Genomic DNA, 14,076 nt, shown 5'->3' with positions numbered 1-14,076 from the left:
TCATTTTTATATTCAACAAATATTTATTAAACATCTGGTTTTTTCAAGGCATAGTGAGGGTCAGAAGTACAGTGTCTTGCTGATAATATACTGCTAAAAACAGATAACCACTACTGATCTCATGGAGCTTACATTCTACAGGGTGAAGCAGCCAATTCACAAATAAAACTTAATTTTATGATGTTAAGTGCACCCAAGGCTTATTATACCATAGGGGAAATTTACCTAATATGGGGGTCAGGGAAGACTTTTCTCCAAAAGTGGTTTTTTGAGCTGAGAGCTGAAGGATAGGGAGAAGTTACTTATATCCGGCCCAGGTTGGGAGGAGTTGTATGCGGTGGGATGGGAAGTAGAATCCTAGATGGAAGGGGAAACAGGAGTGAAAGCCTTGGGGTGAAAATGAGCTGGCTGGTTCAAGAAATCGAAAGCCACTGTGGCTGGATATAAGGAAAAAGGGAAGCAAGGCTTGTAATGTGATACTAAAATACAAAGGAATGGGATTATACAGGGACTCCCTTGTAGGACTGGCTAAGATTCTGCACATTATCCCAAGATCAATGGGAAACTGTTGAAGGATTTAAGCAGGAGAATGCCGTGCTCACATCTGCGGTTTTAAACGCTCACTCTGACAGCAACCTAGAGAACACAGAGAGAGGAAGTGGTGACGAAAGGTGTGAATTCTGGAATTGATTTAGAAGACTTTTGCAGAAGTCCCAAAACAAATGTCATTAGTTTAGTCGCTGGAGGGATGGTTGGGTAAAGAAGGATATTTAGATGGAGGATATGACAGGAATTGATGGCTGGCTGCAAGTGAAAATTGAGAGCTAATAAGGTCTAAAAGAAGAGGGCTTCCCTGGTGGCGCAGTGGTTGAGAGTCCGCCTGCTGATGCAGGGGACGTGGGTTTGTGCCCCGGTCCGGGAAGATCCCACATGCCGCGGAGTGGCTGGGCCCGTGAGCCATGGCCGCTGAGCCTGCGTGTCCGGAGCCTGCGTGTCCGGAGCCTGTGCTCCGCAACGGGAGAGGCCGCAACAGTGAGAGGCCCGCGTACCGCAAAAAAAAAAAAAGAAGAGGTCAAGGATTTGGGCTTTAGCAGTTTGTTGTTTGCATTTTCAGGCCACTGAGGTGGGAAATACTGCAGAAGAGCTGGTCACGAGCTCATTTTAGAGCCTCTAACCGGGGACCTCCCTGGCAGTCCACGGTTAAGACTTTGCCTTCCAACGCAGTGGGTATGGGTTCGATCCCCAGTCGGGGAGCTAAGATCCCACATGCCTCGGGGCCAAAAAAACCAAAACATAAAGCAGAAGCAATATTGTAATAAATTCAATAAAGATTTTTAAAATGGTCCACATAAAAAAATTTTTTTTTAAAGTACCTGTAACTGTGTAATAAATGCTTCTGTATTTACTGGAAGAAACTCATAGATCCATCATTTTGTATAATATGTGATTTGACTCAGAACACAGTGTAATAAGGGTTTAATATTTTAGTATGTATATTTTACGACTCTAATATGGAAAAGCATAATTCACATTGTTTTCACAATATTTAAAGAAAGTTTGAATTTTTAAAGATAATTTATATCCCATCAAAGAGAGGTTTGAAACACAAGATTCTTGGAAGTGCAGGGGCTTAAAGGATCAATTTTAGTGGAGGTTTGACTTGGATTAATTTTTAAATCTAAGCTGATCTTTAATGCCAGGCTCTTAAGCAAGGTTGACCTTTCAAAACCATTCTAAGTTCTGTGTCATGGGAAATCACCCAAGGCCGTGGCATTTGCGTTAGGTGGAGGCAATGGAAAGTCACGGGGAACAAAATACCATTGCACAGATTCCTAAAAAGGGTTCAGAGAAAGGGCCACGTTCCTCAGAAGACACACACAGATTGGACTGATTTCCATGTTTCATTAGTTAGTCATATGCTTTTCCTTAAAGCAGCAGGAAATAGCTTGAAAGTAGGAAATCAGTATTTCTAAATCATATAAAAACCTCACGGAATAAAAACAGACGGTTACACATGCAATTACAAGGCTAGGCAAAGGGAATATTACCTAAAAAGAGTCATGAATATTACCTATGGAAATAACCTTAAACTTTATGGCTATTCAAAATCTCTGAAATGTAATTATTACTTATTTCCGGAAAAAATACTTACCTGTTGTTTTGGCTCCAATCACAACCAAACACTGCAGCTGGATGTTTGTATTTGTGTAGTACTTTACCATCAACTGTTCGAATAATACTGAAATTAAGTATAATATATTAATAGAAAATTACAACAGTCTAAATACATCATTCAAGGGAAGAAAGCCAGAACTGTAAAATTTGAACATAAGTGTTTTAGGAAAGAGACCTTGTCTGCAAAGCACAAGGAACATTTAAAAGTACTGTGTAAATATTACCAATTATGAGTACGGATATTTATATCACATAGTATTAATTATGGTAACCCACTGAAACCAATTTAAAGGAGATACATTTTTATTTAGAAACTATTTCTTATAGTTTTAATTAGGGAAATACATAGTTTAATACATATATTTTAAAATATATGCATTAGATTTCAGCTTCAAAATTTAACAGTTCAAAATGTATGTTTAAAACAACTCATTTATAGTGTTGGGTGCATGCACTATTACACCAACTGCAAGACATATAATATTTTCATGGCATATTTTAAGTGATACAACTAGAACTTCAGAGGACCCCTTCTCCCAAAACAGATCCTATATACTTTCACTGCAAAAACAAAAGCAGCTCTAATACCCTTCTATTATATCGCCATAGTGCAAGGGCTACTGATTCCATAGGGACACAAAGCTGTGTATAAATTAACGTATTGCAAAGTTTTAAAAGTCTTTGGAAAAGACCCTTTTAAAACATCACTAGGCCCACCAAAACTTTAAGGTTACTGGAGAGTGGTGGTGATCTACGCTTCCAAATATTTAGTCATTGACTGTGGTGTTTATCAAATAAGTAATGCCCTGAGAATATATGGTAAAGCTAGTCATGTATCACCTAGTCAAAAAACTCTTACGTACATCTTTCGTATTTTGGTATGTATCAATGAGCAAACAGTCATTTTCAAGGGAAAAAAATCACTAACTGTCGTTTCTGAAAATTTTAACTTCTTGGTAAAGATCTTTGGTTTCCATAACTACTGTATTTTCCACTGAAATTAAAAAGTGAGGATGAGAAGGTTTTGGGCTGGGTATAGCAAAACCTAAGAGGAGATAAACTTTACTCCTTCTCAACAACCATAAGTGCTTATACTACCCGTCAAAGATGACAATACCTATAGCTATAGGGTAGCACCACTGGATTAAAAACATTTTTTTTAACTCAAAGGCAATTCTTCCCTTACATATATTTCTTGGAAGCCTCCTTTTTCCTGGGACTCAACAGAATTAAGAAAGCACATATTTCTGAGAAGTTAGTCACTTTCTAAAAATAGGCATTTCCCTCAGGCATGGTCTTATTGCTCCTTACAAAGCCTTTTTTATCCTTTTAAAAATAATAACACCTACTGTGAACAAGTTTCTAGAGCACTTGATACCTCTTCAACCACTTGTGAAACTGAAATACCACTCCCTCAAAATGTGATGAAAATTAGACTCTGTGAAAGTCCTTTAAGTTTCTTTGAGGTAAGTAACGGTATTCTAGTTAAAATTCGAGTAGCATTTTCATTTAGAAAGAATTAGTGGTTTGTTTATTTTTAAACATCATTGCATTGTTATTTATTACTGATATATCATAGCAATGTAGCATGTGCCTATGCGGGCTTATAAATAATATTTATGATAGTAGGTAGAGCTGTACGAATGGAATCTCATCGAACATTTTAATGTATGTGCTAACATGATACAATTGATATTATCAAATGTATCTTTTATAAACAGTGTAATTTCATACATAGTACTTACCAGTAACCATCACCACTGCAGGTTGCTATTCTTTTGGAATCTTTATGACTCCAGGCAATGCAGAATATTCCATTTTTTCCATGCTTCAAAAAATGTAAAATACCTATCAATAAGAAATAATTCACCCCTTTTTCCTCTTATTTATTTATTTCTTCTAATATTACTTTGCTATTAGGAACTTGCTCTAGATGATGCTACAGAGACACTACTGTCAACAGCAGAAGGCTGAATACATACTTTAAAGAATGTGTAATGCTGTCAACACTTAAGAAACAAAACCATTGTTTTAAGACATAAATGGGTGGCTCTATTTCCTTTTTGTGGACACTGGTAAACACCCAGAATCTGCTTCCTCAGCCATCTGTAGAATTAAGCTCTGCTTAATAGCTTAATACCTTTTTCTGTAAAAGCCCTTCTGGAGATGAAGATATTTATCTATCTGCTTTCTAACCCAGTTAGGCTCCTAAAACTACAGTATAAGAGATGCTGCAAGCAGCTGTTATTACTGATTGTTCTTCTAAATTTCAAAATTTTATTTTTATGAAACAAAGAAGGTTTAAGGTTATTATTATAACAAATCACCCTGTATTTACCTGTACTCTACGTTTATCTGTATTCTTGGACTGGGAAAGGGTAAAGGAATACAGTCACAGCTGGTAGGATGAGAATTTTTAAAAACACAAAGAATGTATTTTATACATAGGAATGTCATTCATCAACTAGGTAATGGGTGAATAAAGGTTGCAACCAGTCCATTTCCGAATTTCGTTTAAATCATTTCCGTTTTATATAGCACTTCAATCGTGGCTGCTCTTAAGGGAAGACTAAAGTGACTTTTTTATCCGGAGCTTTAAGGCTGTTTTACTAAGGTGGTCTCCAGTTTGCTATTTTTACCTTTCTTGGGGGATCCAGGTGGGTAGCTTTATAAAGATGAACACAGGAATGGAGGTAGTCTCTATACTCACTCAGTTAAGGAGGGGAGGTCCTCCATCAGCTGTGCTCGTCCCCATGAACGGGGCACTCATGGCTCCCTCACGCCCTGCATTTTATTTGGTGAGGCATGTGTAACTTAGTTAACTGAAGCTGGCACTCTTCATTTTCCCCACATTTATTATCCTAGATGTAAGCGGTTTCGATATTGGTCTTAACTATGCTATTGGAGCTGGGAAAGACATAAATGGACGTAAGAGATGTCCCTGATGCTCAGGGCTGGGCTGCTGGAATCAGGCTGCACCTGCCGAGTGCTAATAGGAAGATACTTAGTTGACAGGACGCCAAGATGCTAGAAGAAGAAATCGACAGATTTGACATCCAAGGATAAGATTCTTGAATTAGGTCCAAAGTTGCTTTTCCAGATTCATCTTTTCTTCTTATATCCTTACTTATTATGGGATATGCATCGTTCTGGTGACGGGGAGGGCAGAAGGCGGGCTGGGGGAGTGCTGAACTGAGAACATTGTTGTTAAGTAGAGAAAGGGAAGGATGACCTGTAGTCCTTTGCCAAAGTTTCCTCTTTTGAGAGCAGAATTGCACACTGGTGGTTGTTGAAGTTTCCCTACGGCTCTGCATTTGTCACATAACTTCCGTAACCCCTGGAAGATCAACGCTACTTGATTTTCAGAGAGAGAACAGTCTTTTGTATAAATGGTTTTAAAGCCTCGAAATATAAATAATTATCAAGTAAGTTATATGTTTGATAAACTTCAACAGTAATCATTTGAAATGAATGAAATTTCAAGAAAGTGACAGACAATCCTAGATGCTGTTCACATTTCCCTCCATTCACAACGAACATACTGTAACGAGAGCATACGTATTTACAAAATATTAACAGAACTCAGGGAAATATGAGATGACAATTTAACTCCAAGCAGAAGGAAAAGTACAATCTGTGACACTACAAATAGGAAGAGAGGAGCTTTTGGAACTTGTCATGGAAAAATGGAATTTGAGACTTGGAAGGAAACCTAAGAAATTATATAATCCAACTTCACCATCTTATAAAATGAACAATCAGAAGAGATATGGGAACATATGTACATGTATAACTGATTCACTTTGTTATAAAGCAGAAACTAACACACCATTGTAAAGCAATTATACTCCAATAAAGATGTTAAAAGATAAATAAATAAATGAACAATCAGCTTCAAGGCAATAAAATTATCCTATGTCAAGAGCTAATCAGTGACAAAATTGGGACTATAATTTGGGTCTTGTTCTGAGTTTAGTCTTTTTCCAACTTTTGAATATTTGCCTAGACAATTCTGTGGAAGGCGACCCAAAATTCCTTTGAACCTCTCATGCAACTCTAGGTGAATTTTTGTATCTTAGGCTCAGCTACATTTTTCAGAATTCATTTTAGCACGTGCATGTCCTCTTGGATTTTCTTCTAATTAAAAGACTACAATGCCACCTGGTGACTCACTAATAAATTAAGAGAGGAAAGCATTTAAAAAACGTGAAGCCATATAAGGCATTATGTTATTCGACTAGCAATAAATACATCTTACCTCATTAAATCGTTGTACGATTTTGCCCTTTTTAATATCCCAAATAAAAGCACCATTTCGAGAAGTTGCTCCAGCAATACAATTTAAATCACCTTAGGAAACAATTTGTTAGACATTATACGAAATGTTTGCCACAAATGTTAATTCTTTTCAAAAATGTAATTTTTGAAAAAGTAAGACTTGAGTTTGCAAAGTGGCTCTTTTTTTTAAATAATGAAAATTATCAAATGTATGCAAATATAGAAAGAACAGTATAATGCATGAATCCATCATACAATTTCAACAATTATCAAAATATGGTCAATCTTATTTTGTCTATAGCCCCCTACTGGATTTCTTTGGAGCAAATCTCTAACATTGTATCCTTTCATCAATAAATACTTGAGGATGGATGTCTAAAATACAGGAACTCTTTTATTAACATGACCAAACTACTACAATCACAAATAGAAAAATTATCAAAAATTCCTCAATATTATGACATATCCATTCGGTATTTACATTTTTCTGACCATCTAGTAATTTTTTTAATGGTTAGGAAAGTATTTCTCTAAGCAGGACACATGAAAAAATTCATTTTCTCCATCAAAGATATAAACAATGCTCTTTGTTTTTAAGAAGTTAAAAAAATCTGTTAAAATTGAACTGCAGCTAAGTTAGTAGCTGGTCTTGAATTTATTGCAAGGCAGTCAAAGAAGAGGTTTGCTCCATTTGAAGAAAGAAATAGCTGTTATCTGTCTCCTAAGAGTAAAAATATGGAGGAATTATTTTGTGATAAATGACTATGAATACTAAAAGAAAAGCCCTCACCAGTTTTTTCTAGGGTTTTCATTCTGCTACCCTTTTAGTGCTCTAAAATTATTGGGGGTAAGTTTCCATATTTATATGCACTTCTAAAAATTTCCCAGTGATATCTACTCTAAAAATAAAGGAAATTCTGCAATCATCTATAACCTACTCTACTTCCATCCAGTGTCAACCTTTGCTAATCTTTTAAGTTTCATCCATATTTACCTAACAATAGTGATTCATCAGTAATCACTTTGCAAAAAGTGGCAGAATTTCCATTTTACAACATTTTTATTTTCTTAAGGCAAATTCTCAATGTAGAGAGCGAAATAAGCTTGAAGTAAGATTGGGCCTTCTGTGTTATGATTTGAAACAATGGTTTTCACAGTCACAATTTCTATTCAAGCTTTAGGTTTGAGACTTGAACACGTTTTGTAGAAGAAAGAATGATCAGCTCGTTGCTGTTACAGTGTCACCGCACTGGTGGCCCAATTCCTGTATCTCAACCCAGCAGGCCCTGCTGTGACGATGCAAACTACCATGACTAAGAGCACAGGCTTAAACATCAAATTGATAAGGGTTCAAATCTTGACTCCACCACTACTCCCTCTGTATATAATCTTGGGTAAGTTACTCAACCTTTCTGACCTCAGGTCCTCTTTAATAAATGTTGGCTCTCACAATCGAAAGTAAAGTGAAGATGGAGGTAAAGAAGGGAGCAGAAAAGAGTGCTAGTTCTTTTTGTTCCTTACATCTTTTTTTTTTTTTTCTTTTGCTGTATGCGGGCCTCTCACCGCTGCAGCCTCCCCCGTCGCAGAGCACAGGCTTCGGACGCACAGGCTCAGCGGCCATGGCTCACGGGCCCAGCCGCTCCGCGGCATGTGGGATCCTCCCGGACTGGGACACGAACCCGTGTCCCCTGCATCAGCAGGCGGACCCTCAACCACTGCGCCACCAGGGAAGCCCTGTTCCTTACTTATTAATTAGTGAAGTAACATTTTTTTCCAATTAGCTTTGGATCTATAACGGCACTAAGTATTTTCTGCTTCAGAGAACAGCTGCTGTCATTAAGACTTGGAAGTAAAACCTTCTTCTAGATCTTCTCATGGTAGGAGATAAGGGATACAAAAATAGTAGTTCTTTACCTTTTTTGTGTCATGGACTTCTCTGAAAATCTGATAGCTATGATAATCTTTGACAGATATAGGAACATGCACACATATGCTAAAAATTATGCATAAAATTCCAAGAGAATCCCAAATTCTCTGAAGACATCAAAACCCTGACAGCCCATATATTCAGGGCTAAAAATCTCTGTGCACAAGGAGATAAGCTAAAAAATAAGCTACATCTTGGTTATAAGTGGGTTTTAAATTAATATGTTAGTATTAGGACAAATAAGTAAAGCATTCTACATAGTTTATAAAGTGAAAAATTCATTTTAGGTGTGTAAAATTATTTATTACAGGAAGAAAATATTTGGGAAGAAAATGTCAGAGGTTTCATAGGACATCTCTTTTTTACGTACAGGAAGGTATAAAGGTAGCATCATTCTGAGATCAAAGAAAAGACCCTATTATAGCATAAAAGTTCTTCAATATTACAGAAGCGGAGTTTATATAGAATCACATGCTCACAATTAAACTGTGATGATAATATAGTCATTCATATTCACAAAACAGATGTATCAGAGAAAGACAGGTATTATAATTTTTAGAAAATACATGTTTTATTTTCATATATTTGATTCACATGAAAATTTTAAGGAAAGCTTCTATAATGTAAAATACACTGCACCTTCATAGGCACATCTATACAAATGCAGCTAAAACTAGATGCGTCAGTATCATCCTGATTTACTGTGGCTTTTCTTTATGACTATGTCATATAGAAGGGCCGAGAAATCAACGTGCTTGGGCAAGCAGTCTATTCTACAACCCACAAAAACTGCACCAACAACTATGTTGGTACTAATCTGCCTCCACAATCATTTGGAGTAAGATGACACTGTGAGGAAGAAGATAATACAAATGAAAATAAAAGTTAGGAAAGTCGGGCTTCCCTGGTGGCGCAGTGGTTGAGAGTCCGCCTGCCGATGCAGGGGACACGGGTTCGTGTCCCGGTCCGGGAAGATCCCACATGCCGCGGAGCGGCTGGGCCCGTGAGCCACGGCCGCTGAGCCTGCGTGTCCGGAGCCTGTGCTCCGCAGCGGGAGAGGCCACAACGGTGAGAGGCCCGCGTACCACAAAAAAAAAAAAAAAAAAAAGTTAGGAAAGTCATTTAATTGTATTCCTGATTTTAATAAAATACTTCTTACCTGGAGCCCATGAAAGGGAATAAATAACCCCTTCATTCCCTGGGGAAGTGTACACTGCCGTCAGTGTGTTTATATCCCAGACTTTTATTGTGCCGTCAAAGGAAGCTGTTGCTAAAAGATTGGGATCATCAGGTTTGAATTTGCAGTCAAAGATAGTTTCCACGTGACCCTAGGGATGCAGCATAAAAAAACATAGAACAAACCCAGACAAAATGTGAGTCCTCAGCAGGGCGGTATTCTATTTCACACAGAGGCTTAAGGATCATGAGAACAGAAGTTCGTAGACTCACAGAATTATTATGACTCCATAATAGAAATAAATCTTAGAAAACACTTAATCCAAGCTTGCTCATTTCATGAATGAGAACAAGAAAGCTCAGAGTAACTGGCAGAGGTGGACTTCTCCTTCCTTCTGAAAGAATATTCTATTTCTCATTTTGCTTCCAAAATATACTACAACTATGTGATTTTCCACTACACAAAGGAGTAACGTAGCCCACACAATAATGGGAAAACTACCAAATGCAGAGTAATTCTGATAAGCTAAACAGACATTAATATTTAAAGAAGTTTAATGTTTATAATGTTTACAATTAAATAATTTTAATAGTTCTATACATTTTTCTAAAATGTTTCAATCAACCAAGATAAAGTCCTAATATATGATTCTCTATGAAAATAATTTTAGAATATCATCAATAATACAAAAGTAAACATCATTTTATACACAAAATAAGTATTGTGTATAAAAGAATGACCACAGACATACCAAGTCCCTAAGAAAATCCCACTTCTTAGCTCCCATATCATAAAGTCCAACTCCACCATCCAAGAAACAGCACACTGCGTGACCAGGAGGAACAGAAAATGCTTGATTCTGTGTCAAAGTTGGGGGTGGTACTGCTTCACTCGTTGAGGATGTATAATGATTTTTGGTTGGGGACTGGACTGAAACTAGAAAAGAAAAAAATAAATAAACAAGTAAACATTTATGCCAGTATCTTCCCATAGGCTGGAATGAAGCCACAGGACTTAATTTACAAAGACGCTCTTTGTTTTCTTTTATCCAGAATTTATATCAGTAAACTCTTAAGCAATGATCAGATTTTCTGCCACAGGAGTACTTCAGCAGCATTGCCCATATTTATATATTTATATATACAAAATGGGATATTATTTTGAAAAGAGGTGTATAGAAGTGCAGGTGGTGCAAAATGAATGAAAATTAGTTTCTGAGGAATCACAATATGTGGTGAGTATTTGGTTTCTTATTGCCCCATAAATTAAAGCACAGCACGATTATTTCTGAATTAAAAGTTTCTTTCAAAGTGCTGATGTAATAGCTTACTTCTTCCTCTATACAAGCAAACACACACGCACCTGAACTTTTTTCTTTTAAAACTAATAACTCTCTTCCACTAATTTTCAATCCAATGAAAATAATTTTGTTTTTTCTTTTTTTTGCGGTACGCGGGCCTCTCACTGCTATGCCCTCCCGTTGCGGAGCAACAGGCTCCGGACGCGCAGGCTCAGCGGCCATGGCTCACGGGCCCAGCCGCTCCGCGGCATGTGGGATCTTCCCGGACCGGGACACGAACCCGTGTTCCCTCCATCGGCAGGCGGACTCTCAACCACTGCGCCACCAGGGAAGCCCGAAAATAATTATTTTTGAGATTATTTATAATTCACTTTAATTTAGCACCTAAATTAAGAATTACAACTGATATACATTTGCATCTTAATTTCTTCTTCCTCAATTTTTACTGTTCATACACTTTCAATTACATAAATGTCTCCTTGTTCAGTTATTTTCTTTGTATTCTTTATCACATATTTTGTCTTCTTTCAAAAAGCTTTTCCTTAGAACATAAATATACTCTTGTAAATATAATTCAAAATAATGATACCACCATAAATTATCAGACCAATCTAGATTAATTACACACTGGAATATAAATATTTCCCAGTATATTGTCTTTTTTGACTCAAATATAATAAAGTCTTTCTTATTGCATTCATTAGGATAATACTCATTTCTTAGAATCGGAGAACGACAGGCAGTCCAAACTAGAATGAACCATTAATAACAAAAGAAGCATTTGGTGCAATGAAATTTTGCTGAGAGTTTGGTTAAAATTAATATAATCCATGACTGTTTTCTAATATTTTAATTTGTTGATATTATAGGTGGTTTTGATACCCTTTATGCTCCTATCTATCCATAATTCATCTTTTTTTCAGAATTTGATGATTATGTCTACATTTAAAGTTTTTCATTTTTACATAAATTTTCTTACTCCACTCTTTCTGTTACATTAAAAAATTGGGAGAAAAAACTATCAACAACCTGAAAGGAATGACTCAAAAATGACAAGATCAGTATGTGCTTCTTTATATTTCCTGACTTTTCTCTAATGGGCCTGGACCACTTTTGCAATAAGAAAAATATAAGGAAGTAAAGAACCTATGATATTTCAGTCATCTTACGAGATGGGTGTTCACAGCAAATAAACAAAGAAAAAAATAGTTCCAAAAAATGCAGGATACGTAAACATATGCCAGTCCCCAGCATACTATCAATACTTCTCCAGTCCTAATGCTTCTAGACCCTCCAGTTTCCAGGATTTAGAAGTATCAGGAAAAGCTTAAATTTGTGAAAAGACTGGAGGTTCAAATACAGAGAGTTTCTACTACTTGCCATTGCCCACAAAATCAGATACTAAATTTGCTAACCAAAACAGCATTATTTTGAACAGGCCTCACTAATTATTTAGTATATCATAGACAGCAGTGAGTAAGGAGGAATCAATAACTCTAGGTTGTTCAATCACTACTCTTTTCCCCAAGTTTTTTTATGATCCACACAGAAATAAAAGAAACACTACCAACCATGCAGAGTAACCACAGTTGACTTCAATAGGAAGTCAATTTCTTTTCCCTCATATTTAGGAAAAATTCTAATTCTAAACCTCCCCCCCATACTCCAGATTTTTCTTTTATACCTTAAATGTATTTTATAATTTTTTCTTAATCATAGAAGTAATAAAAGGTAATTAGAAAAAAACACAAAAATAAATGAAGAACATCTATAATACTAACTACTAATCCTGCAACAAACATGCAATACGTTCAAACACGGAATATATATTCTAGATCCTACATTTCCAATGTTTAGGTTATTTTAATTTTGTTATAAACCATATAGATTGTAAAAGAGCCACGTTTAAAACAAAGTCCCCTAGTTCAGACCAATTTTATTTAATCCCATCACTCTTGATATTTTTTATTTTCACCAATATCATTGTCTCATTTTCCCCACGTAGATTTGAGATTATCTTAATATCCTCACTGAATAGCATTTTTAAATGTAACTTTGCTCTAAATATTTTCAATTTAGCAATATTAGATATTGTGTGGTTTTGATGGTACCTTTAGCACGTATATTGTCAAAGGCTATTTTTTTAAATTTACTTTTCAGTAGCAGTATTTGATATGTTTATATCATTATATCACTCATTTTATTGGATAGCAGCAAGTACGATATTTTAAAATATCCAATTTTGATAATTTTACTTACATTTCTTCCTTGGAGGAGAATTCAGTACGTGTAAGCAGTGAAACCCTGTTTTCTTTAATTTAAAATTATCAACAGGTGTTGCTCTAGAAACATTCCAAACGCGCAAAACACCCACTTGAGAATCTAGCCAGATCCAGAAAAAAGCATTATATTAACAAATTTTATTTGAAACATAAAATGCCTAGATATAAAAGTAATAACAAAATTTCAACTTGCCAGATTTTTAGCACCACTTACTGACATTCTTCACACAGTAATATTATATCATAATACAAAGAAACAGCCGAAGTGATATTCATCCTTTCAATTTTTGGCACGTTTTGTCTTTTTTTTCCTGTTCCAAATCCCCTTCTCGGGTGAGAGACTGCCTGCCTTGGGAGCTTCCCCGACAAAGATCATTATGACAATGTGACCACAAAAAAGCACCCCAGGGACACACTTGCTCTAGGAAAGCCAGCCACAGAAAACTTTCCACCTCTACCATTAAGTAACCCTTCACCTTTCGAAATGCTTGTACACTGCTTCCTTGCTCACTTGCAGCCAAACAAGGACTGCCTGATATACCTGAAGATTAATTAGAAAGCCCCCTCCTTCGAAAAATCCTACCTTAATAAGCTGCTCTGGAAAGAGTCTGGCAGTTCCTCAAATGATTAAACGCAGAGTCACCATGTGACCCAAAAATTGCACTCCTGCATATACACCCAACCGAATTACAGACATGTGTCCCCATAAAGCCTGCGCACAAATGTTCCCAGCAGCATTGATAACCACACAAAACCGGAAACAAGATAATGTCTATCAGCTGATAAATGGATAAACAAAACCTGGCATATCCATACCATGGAATATTATTCACCTATAAAAAGGAATGAAGTACTCATCCATGCTACATCACGGATGAACCTTGAAAACTCTACGTTAAGTGAAAGAAGCCAGACATAAAAGGCCACATGTTGAATG

The 14,076-nt window shown here is 36.3% G+C and overlaps 1 protein-coding gene across 10 annotated transcripts in view; it reads right to left on the bottom strand.

Moving 5' to 3' along the window:
- WDR17 (WD repeat domain 17) overlaps window positions 1-14,076 on the bottom strand; it is a 79,388-nt gene that overhangs the window by 29,622 nt on the left and 35,690 nt on the right. For all 10 annotated transcript variants that reach the window (XR_013825433.1, XM_079908930.1, XM_079908924.1 and 7 more), the window contains 6 exons: window positions 13,117-13,239; window positions 10,309-10,493; window positions 9,540-9,708; window positions 6,434-6,525; window positions 3,921-4,003; window positions 2,153-2,239 (listed from right to left, as the gene is read on the bottom strand). Coding sequence is in view for 9 of the 10 variants with exons in the window: in XM_079908930.1 (XP_079765056.1) it covers window positions 2,153-2,239; window positions 3,921-4,003; window positions 6,434-6,525; window positions 9,540-9,708; window positions 10,309-10,493; window positions 13,117-13,239 (739 nt within the window). In the remaining variant the exon portion in view is untranslated. The remainder of the gene's footprint in view (window positions 1-2,152; window positions 2,240-3,920; window positions 4,004-6,433; window positions 6,526-9,539; window positions 9,709-10,308; window positions 10,494-13,116; window positions 13,240-14,076) is intronic.

Source organism: Stenella coeruleoalba, assembly GCF_951394435.1.
Source record: "Stenella coeruleoalba genome assembly, chromosome: 21".
NCBI classification, from domain to species: domain Eukaryota; kingdom Metazoa; phylum Chordata; class Mammalia; order Artiodactyla; family Delphinidae; genus Stenella; species Stenella coeruleoalba.
The sequence above is the reverse complement of the archived record's forward strand: the minus strand, read 5'-3'. Positions and strand labels throughout refer to the sequence as shown.